A 16,461-nucleotide genomic window follows, 5' to 3' on the forward strand; every position below is an offset into this window, starting at 1 on the left:
GTATTTCCTGGGAGTCCATAGTGAGAAGCAGTAACCGGGTGGAGTTCAACCAGGCTCTGTTAGGGAGATATCAACTCACTGATGACATTGGTGAATTGTTGCTCAATTTCGTGGATTGGTTAAAGTTAGACATTAACACCGTTGGATGCCGGCCGGCTCAGTGGTCTAGTGGTTAAGCGTTCGCGCGCGAGACTGATAGGTCCTGGGTTGGAATCTTGCGAGGCGGGATCGTGGATGCGCACTGGTGAGGAATCCCATAATAGGATGAAACGACCGTCCAGTGTTTCCAGGTTTTCCATGGTGGTCTGGCTTCAATTGACTCATGATCTCAACTCTATAAAATTACTAAAATATCCCCAAAACCCCTTCTGAAAATAACTAAACATTAACTGGGATAGGATGTAAACGGCTTAGCACACTAACTAGTGGTATACGAAAAGTGCAAATTGTGTGAGAAACCATTATTATCATAAAATCAATTGAATACTAAATGTAAAAGAGGTGAAGGAAATTCAAACTATAATTACTTATTTTAAATTATTTACTAAACGGAATACATCCATTAAGACATTAAATAAGAAAGATTAGTTCAGCGAAGAATTCTCTTTTCGGCAAATTCATTTTCAAAGCTGTACAATCGCAAATATATATACTTATTTTTCAGGATTATGATAATTACAATAATAATGATAATAAACTTCTGTTAGACATGGTAACAGTGGGGTAGAATAAAAAAAGGTATTAAAAAAATTTTTAAACAGGGAAACGAATAATCGTTTGATTGTTTAGGGCTTAAGTATTGATCATAAAAGTTAGATAGTGAGATTATCATTGGGAAAGGATAGCTCATCATGATAAGATAAAACGTTGAAATTGAGATGAAATGTAATCTTCATTGAATCAATCTTTCTTATTTTAAATTCAACTAACATAAACATAGTGTTGTATTAACAAGAAAAACATCTGAATAGATTAAGTCCATTCAATTCAGTGTTTTTATATTTATAATCAACTAAATAAAACTGGTAAATAATTAACGTCCTCAGATAATAGAAGTGAGTAGCATTATTTACATATTTTCGGTCAGTGATCTTTATCTCACATCAAGAGTATTATACTCTACCTTTTTCCTTTCTTTTTGAAAGTATAACAAATATTCCCACTTAACGACTTCAAGTCCGGTATACTGATTTATCAAGATAAGTTTAGATAAATTGTTATAATTGAATTTCTTATCAAGATTGGCTATTCGTTTCAATAATCTGTTGTCAGTTATTACCAATGATGCTTTCATGTAATGCAGTGAATATGGCCAGTGTTACAAACTACAAAGTGGCCACTGTACTTATCTAGATTGATAAATATATTTTAATATACATTTATTGTTTTAACGAACATAAAGGAGGAAATAATCATTAGATCGGTGGTCAATCAAATGACACTGATGTTTAAAAAAATAGAACAAAAAATATCTGATTAGGACGATAATTATCAACCTTGACAGATAGGTATGTGGTATCGCCTATTCTAAAATATATGAAGTCGGCCTTTTTGGACCTTATTTCAGTGATGCTTTACAAAACAATAATTAAAACTTAGGCAATAAACTAGGAAATACAGAGAGAGAACAACACATTGTCAAAAGTAGTTATCTCTCATTTTCTGTTTTTTTTTCAAAGTCGTAGTTTATCAGAGTTTTATGAACATTGTTTTGATGTAAAGGATGTTCTTTTTTACTGTCATGGCATAAGTCATTGTATCATATGTCTGTAAATTCATTGTGCAGTAAGTGCATATTCATCTGACCATTTGCACACAGATTGTCACTATAAGTAGTTCTCAATTATGTAGTACTTGAAGTTTACGAAAAGAATAAAATTTATTGTTTCTGAATGCAGTTTAGAGCATTTACTTTTAATATCCAAGTGCAATAAAGTCACTTTCGAAACTAGAATTGAATAGATTATGTTCAAAAATAACATACTGTTCAGTACAATAGCACTTAGAATGATGCACAATTGAGTGGATTTTCAATGCACAGTGAACGGAAATTTTAAATAATTAGTAGATATGTTCAAGTAGGGAGGCTGAACGATACACCGAGTGTCTTTGAAATCACAAGTGATATTTTAAACAGAGAATAGTGCAATAAAAATACTTTGAAAGTTCACAGCTTTTTCAAACAAATACACAAATAATGAAATAGAGTAACATAAATTGAAGGTATTATATATGGTTTTTTGAACAATGTAGCTCAGCATAGAATTGTGGATCAAATGTTGGATCTAATCTACCCGTTAAACGTTCATTCATCATTTTCTTCAATACCCAATATTCAAGACAATCATACGCTGAATCATAAAAACCATTATAAAATTTATTGGCAAAAAACTCTTGACGTTTTGTTAAATTGTATAAATGTTGTACACCTAACATACATATTGTATGATATCTTTTACCGGTAGCACATCTTTTTGGTTTCCAAATAACATAGCGAGATACGAAAGTAGAATGATTATCATTTTCATTAGGTGGATAAAATTTTTTACAAGCACCAGGGGCAAGTAGTTGTGGATTATAAGCTAATGTACTGAAAAACATTTCATCTGGTATTTTCATTAAATGCTGTTCTTCTCTGAGAATGTTTAGTAATTCAATGGAATTGGGATTCATATGTACATAACTGACAAATTCTCTACGTAGTGCAACTAGAAAGCTTCCTTTTATCCATGTTACCTTGTTAAGTAATAAAAGATGAATTAAAATTAAATCATAATTATGAAAAAAAGGTGCAGATAAACTGTAAGTTGAATGAGATGAAAGTGGTGAAAGAAAACAGGATTGTCTACTTTGTGATGTTATAGGAAAAATTTGAGTCGTAAAATACTCACCTTGTATAGCTTTGTTAACTGTGGTATAAATAACTAACAGTTGAATTCATCAGTCAATTAAAGCTAGACCACCCTAGAAAACCTGGAAGCACTGGACTGCTTCAAATCGAATAATTGTCTAACAATTAATAGATTTAGTGGAAGATATTAAAATGTCATATATTACTTCAAATGCCTACACAAGTGATTTGGGTACGCTAAGGTGTTAAATCTGTCAGTAAATTATGATATGGATGAAAATATAAGTTTGGGGTTCGAACTCTTGAGAAGATAAACTAAATTTAATGAGTATCAGTTATATTCACTTAAGGATCGGTGAGATCAAACAGATAGTGAGTTTAGATCATTAGTGTCTCAATGCTGTATTTTTCTTCAAGATTATGATTGATCAATTATTCAAAATAATTCCTAGAATGAAACAATAACATCTTACTTCCTTATTTTATTTGAAAACTCGCTAAATATACGTGCTCCTGAAATAATAATTCATTTCACTGCCAGGGCAAATTAAAGATTTTCAGTCACAAAATTCATATTACACTATCTCGAATAATTCAACGGATAAAAATGGTCTTTCTTTAAATGCATATATGTATAGATACGTTAATTATTCAACAACTTTAAAGCATATAATCATTTTATCAGTGGGGTTTTTGTGGAGATTTAGTAAATTTCATAGTTTAAAGCGTGAGTCAATTGAAGCTAGACCACCATGGAAAACCTGGAAACACTGGACGGCCGTTTCGTCCTATTATGGGACTCCTCAGCAGCGCGCATCCACGAACCCGCACTCGCGAGATTCGAACCCAGGACCTACCAGTCTCGAGCCGAAGCCCTTAACCGACAGACCACTGAGCTGGCATCCAACGGTGTTAATGTCTAACTTCAACTGATCCACGAAATTGAGCAACCATTCACCAATTGTCTTCAGTGAGTTCCTATCTCACAACAGACGTGGTTTCGAACTCCACTGGTCACTGCTTCTCACTAGAGCTCCTGGATATACTTCTCGAAGTCACTAGTGAGCATATGATTATATAATTATCAGAGGGGTTTTTGTGGAGATTTAGTAAATTTCATAGTTTAAAGCGTGAGTCAGCTCAGTGGTCTGTCGGTTAAGGGCTTCGGCTCGAGACTGGTAGGTCCTGGGTTCGAATCTCGCGAGTGCGGGTTCGTGGATGCGCACTGCTGAGGAGTCCCATAATAGGACGAAACGGCCGTCCAGTGTTTCCAGGTTTTCCATGGTGGTCTGGCTTCAATTGACTCACGCTTTAAAATGTAATCATTTATTAGTTCAAATACTTTATAGCTCTTTGGGTAAATATTCCACCTCTTTAGTGTGCCCAAAGGAAAATCTTACTGAATAAAAGTACACTCATACACTGTCGACATAGATTTAAATCTTAATTATAACTCATTTTCACTGAAATTACTACATTCAAACTAGCTTGTACATTTAAACGGTATGGCTTTCATATAATGATAATGAGAACTAAATAATTATAAATTATCGACTCCTGAGTGTCTGGTATGTTCTGGGATATGTTACCATAGGTCTCTTGTAAAGGCATCATTTTTTCATGAGATGGCTGAAGAAAACTGATAGAAAATACCAAATAAAAGATGTGAAACAACTAGTCAGTTTTGACCAGCATTAATTTCAATAACCAAGCTAGAACTTAGTCTGTCATTAAAGTTATTTGGTTCAAGCATATACCGCCCTCATTAAAAGTAAGTCTACTAAGTTTATGAAACGATGTCATTTCTTTGTTATAAGTACTATGAAATATTTTGAGTTCTTCGACTATTCTTTGACATTTAATGTTTGGAGTCATCTGTTTTTTTTAATTTTTAAAACTTTGTGTAATCATTAGCTTTCACTGGTATAAACTATTGGTCGAGTAATATTAGAATTTCATTAGTTTGTTTTCAACTTAAAATTAACTCACATTGAATGATGGTTTTCTTCTAGGAATTCTTTTCTTTGGTCCATTTTTTATTGTACATCCAATGATATTAGCTCCATTTAAAGCTTTCAATGCTTTAATCAATTCCCAATTAGTACGTAATGGTAATTCTTTACCATTAATATTCATAACATATTTCCATTGAATTTTTGTATTATTCAACATAATTTGAGTACATTTAAGAAATGAATCTAGCACAGAAAAATATCCCCATTTTACTGAAACACTTTGTGAACGTTGAATAATTTCAATATTAGTACCAAAACATTTAGCTAAATCAATTATAGATTGATAAAATTCATTTGATGTATTACGATCTACATGTATACAATATAAATTATATGGTCTATATAAAATACGTAATAAACGTGCTATACGTTCAATATTTTCATAAACTGTAAATGCAAATCCTAATGGATAATTTAATTCTTCTTTATTTATCCATAATAAATAATTAAGGGGTTCACGAAAAATATTACAATCATTTATTGATTTCCATTGATATAATAGATGTTGTTTTGTTGAATAATATTGATATTGTTTAGCTAATGTTTGATTTGGTTCTTTATTTAAAAATGATTCACAAATTTCGATAAGTTCCAAATCTATGTTCTGGTAAATCAATGATCTATTATGTAATGTTGACAAGTAATCTATCTTATTATTAATAGTTTTATTGAATATAATAATTACAAATAAAATAAATAAACAAATATAATGTAATTTTTTAATAAATAATCTCCGAGAAATTATAGTCATAATGTTCATTTATATAAGGATGTCTTGTAAGTTGTTACTAAAGGAAGCATCATCATTGTAAGATGATTGACGTTGGGTAATTGAGAAAATCTATCTTATAACAAATAAATAGTATTAGCATATAAAATGAAGTATTTCGATACCCTATAAAGGATAGTTATAACTGATTGTAAGATAATTTGATTTGGTAGATTAGTGCATAATTCAATCTATTCATCTTAAGTTATAAAAAAAGAATACATGCCTCGAAGTTTTTGATTGGTTGGTTAAATAGTAGTATTTGATCTCTGATAAACTTACTAGTTCGTTTTGTTAGTATGTAATTTGTAAATGGCTAATCAGTTTTCTTGATCTTGAAATATGATCTAATAAAATATATAGCTTCGATAAACTCACATTAGATTTTATAACTCTCATTAAAAGTGTCTAATTAGGAATATCAAATAGGTATTGATGATTGGATATAAGTAAAGGTAAATACATTTTAGGGTGTTGAATGTAGTAATATAGTGAACGAGAATATAATTGACCATGACCAAATGTACTCAAATACAAAATTACAGAATCTCTTAATGAAATCTGAGAACCATAGAGTATATAATTTATTTGCAAAATGTCAATAAATAGTCTCAGATTTCATTGTTCTTTTGTTTCCACACTAATTATTCTTTGCTCTCGTTCTCTTTTCTTTGACCTTCTTGACCTTCTAACTCTAGACATTTGACTTTCGATTGGTGATACATACTACTTATATTTGTCGACATTTGTAGCACACACCACTTTAGGAGTAACTAAAAATCATATAAATGATTACATAATTACTTTTGTTTCACTAGAAGGAATTGTACGTATACGTTATAATATAAAGAAAACCTTGTTATACAGACAACTAAATGGGTGAATCATCTGTAAGGATTACTATATTTTTTCTAATCTTCAATAATAGGGCGTTATCTATCATTTTTGAACATTTTCACTTTCATTCAGTGGATTAGTACTAAATAACAGTGTAATTTTCACTGAGGATTTTATTTCATTCATTTAAATCCAGTCTTTCGTATATTTTTTCTATGAACATGAAAATGTAGTGCACCTCAAGGTACGGGGTGGAAAAAATCAATAAAGCGAAAGTTAGAGCTTGAAATGAAATCTTCACACAAAATTATGCCCTTATATGCACCATTCAGTCACTAAACGAGCATAAAAATCCTAAATTGTTCTTCTAAGTAACCAGAAAGCTCTTCAACAGCGTCTCAATGACATTTCTTAGCACTTCAGTAATATATAAAATCTAAGGACCGATTTGATATAATGAATAACACACTGGACATGAAAAATGAGATGAGTTAAAAATTCGAGGACATGTATCCTATCCCACTAGTGACCTGTGTGTATCATATTAAATATATAATAAATGAATAAGAAGGCATGGTAAAAGTCATAACATCAAGGAACTTATCAAGACAAAAAATAATGGTCAAGAAGCACTGTAACGCTGTTTCATCATAGGTTCGTGACGTCTCCAGAGTTTACATTAACAAACCACACTGAATCAAAACATAGACACTTAAATTTCGCAAAAGTATGATAATATTAATCCTACATAAAATAATTACTTGAAGCAGTTTATACAGATAACATAGATGCATTCTACTGAATATCTATTAATTTGATTGGAGCACATACGTTATTCTTATCAATAGTTACTCTTACTAAAAGTACATACTCCTCTAATATGTTTCCTTACTGTTATAAGCCACGTTAAGTTGGGAGTATTTCAGGTGTTCCACTTTTCTGTTATTTAATGTAGGTTGTTGTAAATTGCTAACTTGTTGCTCATCTAGAGTCAAGCTCGATTACTGGATTTCTGCTCGATATTATTCCTCAGTACCCTGTATACATGTGATAATGAGGATAGTACTGATTTCACAGAAATAGCTAACAGATGGGTTGCAGTTGTACGTGTGTTCCAAATATATGGTGATTCATAACACATCTGGTGCAAGGTCGGAAACGAGTAATGTCGCTAGATTACTCTGCGATCTGACTGTAGAAAGATTTTGATGTGGAAATATTATTTATATAGTGCATTAAATAACTTCTTCTGAGTTGTAAATACTGTAACATTGTTACCAAAAAGCACGAATACTGAACGTACTTAAATGGAAAGCGACGGCATTTGGAAATAAACGAGGTAAAAACAAATTTATTCGCAGAAGTCTTCATACTTGATGTGATAAATGAATATTATAAACAGGATGGATAAAATATTTCAAGTTGTGTACGAAACTCCTAAGTCTTGAATTGAGGTGCGATTACAGACTCATTTCAAGTAAGAAATCGTGCTAGACAAGGCTAATAACTCTTGCTCTTCCTCTTTGTTGTAGTTGTTACCTGGATGATGAAGACCTCCATAGATACAGTGGAAACTTTAAATAAAGCTAGGTGGTTTGAAATTAGTAAATAACCTAATCATTCTGCACCTTGCACAACAACAAATGGAGGTGAAAAAAGACATTGTAGCACCAGCTTATGAAGAAATTCACCTCAGTAGGCACAATACGAACAAAAGATCCTGAAATACAACACAGTGAGCACAAATATATCACATCTGACAGAGAAGCTCTGGAAGAGATTGAAACTTTTAAGCACCTCCACAGTATCATTCATAAACAAGGGAGATCTGATGCGGATGTGAAGGCATGGATTGACAAATCAAGATCGGAAGTCCCACAATGGAAGAATATCTCGAACTCATAACAACAGTCAGACAACACAAAAGTCAGAGTTTTCAATACAAATGTGAAGACAGTTCTACTATACGGAACTGACACTTTGAGAACTACCACAACCGTGATCCAAAACATACAGGTATTTACAAACAGTTATCTAGGTCAGATGATCAATATCCCTTGATTGGATACTATCAGCCATAACACTGTGGCCAGCTACTGTGACAGAGAACAAATCAGCTTCCATGTGAAGGGAGAATCAGAGAAATATACTAGAGGTGAATTGACTACACTGATAGAAATCATCAAACTGTATAAGGCAGCGAGCCATAACTTGGAATCATCAAGACCGAGGGAAAATTGTTAAACCAAAGAACAAATGGTATCGTTAAGCGCAGGGAGACATCAAAGGAGTGAGTAGCACTTGAATCAAGTAATAATAAAGCGCAACGATGAAGACAATTTTTCTCTCGACCTGTCTGAACCCCATAACTCAGCATGACTTTAAGAGTTTATGATTTATGATGATTCAGTTAGTTTCACTTTATTATGGAGTCTAGTAACATATTTCAGTCTACAATATCATATTTTATGGTACAGTCAGATGATGTCATTCAAGATACAAGAAACAAAACTTCGAGCAATACTGATCACTTCTATTCTTTTATATTTAAGTAGACAGTATTTATGTCTATCTCAATAATTCACCGGAAGTGTAAAGTATGAAAATTCACAGATTCATTTAAATAAAAACTATATCATATACTTTGTTCTGGTTCGATACTGCTTTTGTATTTTAATACATACTTTTGGTGTATAAAATGTAACGAAGTGTAGATTATTTTGCCTAATCTAAGTAGCACTTAAATGGGTAAGTGTATTATAAACACATATTTCAACAGATAATACACAATCTCTAACGCGTAGTTTTACTAACTGATAGTTAAGTAACGGAGTAAACAACTGTACACTGAGTGATTATGTTATTTCACTACAAGTTTCTCACTATCATGCAGCCAGAAGCACGTTTCAACTTCGCCTGTAGGTCTTCTAGAATTACCATCGGTCCCAAGCCCACACAAAGGAGGAGGGTTGAGCATGGGGTTAGCGACCCATCCCTTAGAAAACTAACTCGCTAGAAAAACACTAACCAGAAAAAATAATCCAAACCATTTAAACTCTTCCCTTCGACTTCAAGGAAGAATTATGACACTTCAGGATGAAAACCGAGATTTTTCGGAAGTCGCGAGGCCGATGCCCCTTCTAACAACAAGAGCAACAATTTTTATAAGCACATGGAACGTCCGAACAATGTGGGATACCGGGAAGACCAGTCAAATAGCAATGTAAATGAGGAGTTACAAATTGACAGTACTCGGAATCAGCGAAACCCATTGGACCGAAGATGGACAGCAAAGGTTAGGTACGGGAGAGATGCTGTTAAACTCTGGTCACGAAGAGGAAAATGCTCCACGCAGTCAGAAAGTTGCTCTGATGCTATTCGAACAAGCACGTAATGCACTTGTAGGATGGAAATATCACGGATCCAGAATCATCAAAGCATCATTCAAAACGAAAAAGGAGGGAATCACAATGAATGTTATCAAATGTTATACACCTACCAATGATAGCAACGACGACGATAAAAATCAGTTCTACTCGAGGCTCGAATCAATTATAGCGAATTGCCCGAGAAATGACCTCACCATCCTGATGGCAGATCTAAGTGCCAAAGTCGGAGTGGAAAACACAGGATATGAAGATATAATTGGACGACATGGACTGGGAGAGATAAATGAAAATGAGAAGAGATTTGCAAATACATGTGCATTCAACAAATTGGTTATAGGCGGCACAATATTTTCACACAAACGCATACACAAAGCTACATGGATCTCACCGGACCACACCACATAGAACCAGATAGATCATATTTGCATAAAAAAATTTCCGAATGACACTGGAAGATGTGAGTACCAGGAGAGGAGCTGACATAGCTTCAGTGTTAAGTCGGCTTACAGTAAACTCTATCAGAGCCTCCAGAGGCTCATAAAGAGCCCCAGCCAATCAGCGATTAATTAGAAGCTATGCTACTAAAATAACGAGATCCTGATTGGCTGTTTAACACACTGCTACTACGGAAACTCAAGGTCTCTTAATTACTATAAAACCCCTGTATTTTCTGTACATAAATGAATCCTGTAGTAAAACGCTTCCCACACACTTTGTGCCTTTTCTATGGTCTTCAAGTCGGTGTATAGTTCTAGCTCGGGGGTACGGAACTAGTAGACGCCCAACTTCGAGATCAACAGGCTGGATTCCGTAAGGATAGGTCGTGCACAGACCAAATTGCGACACTCATCGTGGAACATTCAGTTGAGTGGGACTCGTCACTATACATAAACTTCATCAACTATGAGAAGGCGTTTGACAGTGTGGACCAGAGAACATTATGGAAACTTCTTCGACACTATGGAGTTCCTCAGAAGATTCGCAACATTATCCAGAACTCATACGATGGACTACAGTGCAAAGGTGTTCATGGGGCACAGATGACAGTTGCATTTCCAGTAAGGACCGGAGTCAGACAACTCTATCTACTCTCCCCCTTCCTCTTTCTTCTGGTGATTATGAATACCTTGAAATCTGAAGGGAAGCACGGAACACAATCGACATCTCAGGATCAATTAGACGATTTAACTTCGCAGATGACCTAACCCTCCTATACCATACACACGAACAAATACAGATGAAGACAACAAATGTAGCAGCAGCCTCTGCATCAATAGGCCTCAACACACACAAAGTAAAAAGCGAGATTCTCAAATACAACAAGGGGAACACCGAGCAATTCACGCTTGATGGCAAAACTATGGAAGATGTGGAAAAATTCACGTACCTGAGAAGCATCATTGATGAGCAAGGAGGATCTGATGAAGATGTAAAGGCGAGGATTGGCAAACGAAGGACCGCGTTTCTATAATTGAAAAACATATGGAACTCAAAATAACTGTCAACTAACTTCAAAGTGATAATCTTCAATACGAACGTCAAGACAGTCCTACTGTATGGAGCTGAAATGTGTAGAACTACTACATCCATCGTCAAGAAGGTTCAAGTATTTATAAACAGTTTACGCAAAATACTCAACATTCACTGACAGGATACCATCAGGAACAGCCTTCTGTGGGAGGGGACAAACCAGCTTCCAGCTGAAGAGGAAATTAGTAAAAGACGTTGAAAGTGAATAGGACATACACTGAGGAAATCATTGGACTGCATCACGAGGTATGTGATAAATTGGAATTCTGAAGGGAAGCGGAAAAGAGGAAAGCCAAATAACACATTACTCCGGGAAATAGAAGCAGACATGAAAAGGATGGATAGCAACTGGAAAGAACTGTAAAAGACTGTCCAGGACATGGTTTGATGGAGAATGTTGTTGGGCGGCCAATGCTCCTCCACGAGGAGTAACAAGCGTAAGTAAGTAAGAAATACGTTCTATCTGCTGGCTCTAAAAGATATGACAATCTGAGTGTGACTTGGAATCCAGAATCAAATACTCATAAACATTTGTTTTTATTAACTACGAAAGTAGTAGTATTGTAAATATAATTTACCATTAATCTTAAAAGTCACATAAACGAATGTATTTTCATAAATTCTCTCAAAGAAAACAATTTATACTTATTATAGTCATAATCTACAAACAGATATTAATTTTCCACGGAGAAATTTAAAGAGTATAAGCTTGTTCGTATAAACTCTCAGATAATTCAAGAAATCAACTATTTCTATTATTGTGAATGATTTTATTTATCAACTGTCAACTACATATGTTCATATTACAAGTATACGAAACTATGCTTTTAAAAATGTCTGCTATTCGTCCGCTTGACAGAAATTTTAATTGGATTAACTTGTTTACACATTTAACTCAAAGTATATGAAGTTATGGATCACAATTGCGGTACGTTTGAAGTTTGCGTTACTCTGACACGGTATTTATTACAAAGTGCTTATATATCGTTAAAGCCTAGTTTATAAATCAATAATAACATTCAGTTAACCCTATTTCTTCAGATATTGACAACTCTGGTCTTACCTATACCCCATGCTCTGCAACTCCTGTTACACCAGATAATAGTGGGAGTAGACTTATTCCGCACATGCTGCTGGATGACTCTATGTCTAACTTAATAATGAGTTCTAACTCACGAACAGATGGTATTGATCTAATTAAGAGCGAATTAGCCGCTGTCTATAAGCAATTAAGTGATATGCGTTCTAAAGTGGAGTCACTTGCGGGCTCTTTATTAAAGCATGATGATCTTAAACTAGAACTAAAGACAGTCACCCCTTCGACTGCTGTTGTCAAAGGATATAGTTACTTCTGAACTCGAAGACAGGATCAAATTAGAATCCGTTATTGACTTGATAGCTAGTGAAGTCACCAAACGAATAATCTCTCGAAATAATGTGATTATATATAATATACCGGACAAAGTTGCCATTAAAACTGTAAGAAACCCGATACTAAAGGCAGCTAATCTCCAGGACAATCCATGCTAATGTATCCAACTTAGCAAAAAGCATCAAAAATACTCGTGCCCTATCCTGTTTAGATTTGATTCCCATTTATTAGCGGAACGTTTGAAAGAATCTGAACAGCTAGTCTGTGCGCATGCGAAGTTTAAAAACGCTCGTATAGTCTCAGACTAAACCACCAATCAAAGACTAACACAAAAGCGTACCATGAACGAAAATAACATTGTTGAGGTCACAACAAATGTGATCGCGCCAACAGCTGAACCCACTGGTGCAGCTAATCTATCTCATGTTAGTCAGTGTACTGATATACCAATGCAGTGTACTAGTTTGCCTCTCATACCCCTAGTGGCCCTAGATAACCAGGACATATCTGATGGAGACACTAATGTCATTCTTTCCAGTGTAATATCGGAAGCCAATGATCAAACACCTGATTCCATTGTGAAGGCTCATAAAAACACTGCTAAACCTAAAAAGAATATACCAATTAAGAAGAAAGTAAATAAAAAAACCTGGTTCTAGACCGAATACCAAAAATATTTCAACGGCCTTACCAAACAAAAGTATAATTTCTGAAACCATGCTTAACCCTACTCACCGTAAGGGAGGTTATAAGGACACATTTCGTTCAAACGTTACACGAGACGGCCACTACAACCATCATGTAAGCAGGCCTACTATTAGACAGTCGGCAATGAACCAACGTGCCGCATGGTTTCCCCCAAATGTTATAAATAATAAACCTGCAAGATGTAACTCTTATCATCACTCTTGCAGTGGGGAAGATGGTATACTAGGTTATGCACCATCAACGCAACCCCAACATGCAGGCACCTGTCTTAATTGTCCACCAAAACAAGTACAACAAATTATTCAACCTTACCAAAATAGGGATTTTTTTTTCGGCCTCCAGAGATCCCTTGTTCCACTAGCACTACAATTCGCTCATGCTATAGCCCATGCGATCCGGAAAACACATTAAACCATAGTCCAGGCATAGCTAGAACTCATACCCTCGATAAAGATGCTCTCGGTTTTTTTTACACTACACTCTCCCTTTTTAAACTTATTACTTATTAACGCACGTTCACTTCTGAACAAAATTTCAGCCTTGAGAACCTTAGCCTTTCTAGCCAAGCCTTCTTTTATACTTATCACTGAAACGTGTTGTTATCCAGCAGTGGCCGATTCCGAATTAAATATCCAAAACTATCGACTCTATCGCTGTGACAGAGAAACTAAGCGAGGAGGCGGTTGTCTTATATTTGCTTAGGATACCATAATAACCAACAAATTTGAAGATAGTGTCTTGAATAGTTTACCAGAATCGATCTGGATATCAATCAATACCCTAAACCATAGTCTACTCCTAGGTTGTATATATAGAGCTCATGATAGTACTGATAATTTGAATGATCTTATTATCAATGCATTTATACACTCATCTACTCTAAACTTCAGTGCTAAGATTATCACTGACGATTTCAATTATCCTGGGATTAACTGGAGTACCGGTAGTTGTCAGTCTAGCCATGATGACTTTTATCAATCCTTAATCTGTACTGCTGGTCACAGTGGGTCCGTACCCCAACAAGGGTTGATAGTACACTTGATCTAATATTTAGTAGAGATATCATTCCCCTATCTGTACAAGTATACAACGAGTTTGAAAGCAGTGATCATAGGATAGTAGCTTGTGCTCTCCCCATCCATCCCTCCTACAACCGACCAATTCAAAGAACCTGCATTTATAGAGATTATAAGTATGCAGACTGGGACCTCTTGAGCTCACTGATCAAACTCTCAGACTGTGATGAATTCTTCTCATGTAATAGTCTCACAGATGCCATAAACATATTCTATTTGATTGTTAACTTTTGTCCAGATTCCTGTACACCAATTAAGACTTACAGGATTAGTAAACATTTCGAATTATATATACCGGCTAAATATCGTAATAAACTAAGACGCCTAAAGAAACGTTATTTTATATCTAACGACTTCACGGCAGTCACACAAATAACAATAATTTTTAACCAAATAAAAGAGAAACATAGGTTAAAAGCCATCAATGAAGAGCTATTAGCACAAAGTACTAGCTCAAAAGTGAAAAACCTAATCCACATTTACAATAAACGTGCTAAATCAACTCAAAAGGTTGATATACCATGCATCCTGTATAATAATAGTTTTATATATGACCCAAGAACTATAGGTTACATAACTCGAAACCTTCATAACAGCGAATCTCGTATAATAATGTACAAAGTCTGTGTTTCACCACTCCTCGAATACTGCGCGTTTTTCCTTAGTAGCACGCGCATAAAAGATAAATAAGAACTGGAATCGGTACAGAGACGATTTACACTTCGTACTTTTGGACCTGATAGTGTCTTGACATATAACTCGAGGTGTAGAAAACAAGGGCTTGACCCTTTATGGATGAGGAGACTCGAACTTAACCTTATCTTCTTTATCAAAATACTTAACAAACTCTCTCTCACATCCAGCCAGGCGATTCAATATGCTAAAGCCTCACATTACGACATTCGTAACTCCTTGTCTTTAGCGAAACAAACATATTCTAGATCTTCTTTCTATATGAATTACTTTACCTGTAAGTTTTCTAGGCTCTGGAATAATTTACCTCAAACTATCCGTATGTTAAACTCTCTCCTATTGTTTGTTCGCTCCATTAATGCCTTTTGCTCCTCTGAAAATGCATTAAATGCTCTAGCGCCTGCAAGTGTATCTTACTCCACAAGTGAGATTATCGGAACTTTAAATGTTTAACCTCTTACTTGCTATCATTGTTTTGTTGTTCCGTGCTCTTTGCTTTTATCTTACTTTCTCTAGTTGTAGATAATTATCAATAACTCGCTTTGGCACTAGAAATAATCTTACAGAACATCAGGCTATCTACTTAAGAAAAAATGACAAGTTCCCTGGTGTTGCATTGGCCTGCCATATATAAACTATTTATCAATTACTAAACCAGCGAACATAAAACTTTCTTATATTTCATGTTTGCTCTCTACATTAAATGTTGATTTTTATAACAATCTGATCATGCCTGTAAACTGGTGTGAATTCTGTAAATATTATTTTCAGAATATATTATTATTATTAAAAATTTTGTCTACATGTTCGTTTTCTATACTGCCATAATAGTTCAGTTTTCTTTGTACATTTTACGAAAACTAATTAAGTTTAAATGATCTTTGAATTACGACTGCTGGTTTATTTGACATAATTTTCAAACAAGTCAACTTGTTTACTTATTTGGCAAAAGTATAACATAGTTACATGGTATATAAGAACTTTCGTCTAAATTAGAGCGAATAGTTTCACAGTATTTGAGCGCCGAGTTGATGTAAGACATTAAATAGGAATAATATATTTGTATCCTTCACTCAAGTGTTGAAAAACATGACTGTATTGCATAATATATCAATTACAGCTTCGAAATCAATGAAATTAATGCTAGTTGAGCTGCGTTCAACTTGAACGGATTCCTGATAACAACCAACCTCACATAAAAGAACAAACAAATTACACAAT

General features: G+C 34.5%; 2 protein-coding genes across 2 annotated transcripts; one reads left to right on the top strand and one right to left on the bottom strand.

Annotated features, from left to right (window-relative positions):
- Positions 1-2,226: 2,226 nt before the first annotated feature.
- On the bottom strand, positions 2,227-5,617 carry Smp_127370 (glycosyltransferase 14 family member, putative; the record flags this gene model as incomplete). The annotated part of the gene is made up of 2 exons (XM_018792032.1): positions 2,227-2,736; positions 4,841-5,617. 2 exons carry the CDS (start codon positions 5,615-5,617, stop codon positions 2,227-2,229), a joined length of 1,287 nt encoding a protein of 428 aa, XP_018644933.1.
- Positions 5,618-15,342: 9,725 nt separating this feature from the next.
- On the top strand, positions 15,343-16,028 carry Smp_191130 (hypothetical protein; the record flags this gene model as incomplete). Its single annotated transcript, XM_018792033.1, has 1 exon — positions 15,343-16,028. One exon carries the CDS (start codon positions 15,343-15,345, stop codon positions 15,691-15,693), a length of 351 nt encoding a protein of 116 aa, XP_018644934.1. The 3' UTR covers positions 15,694-16,028.
- Between the last annotated feature and the right edge of the window lie 433 nt (positions 16,029-16,461).

Source organism: Schistosoma mansoni (genome assembly GCF_000237925.1).
Source record: "Schistosoma mansoni, WGS project CABG00000000 data, chromosome 1 unplaced supercontig 0010, strain Puerto Rico, whole genome shotgun sequence".
Lineage (NCBI taxonomy): Eukaryota > Metazoa > Platyhelminthes > Trematoda > Strigeidida > Schistosomatidae > Schistosoma > Schistosoma mansoni.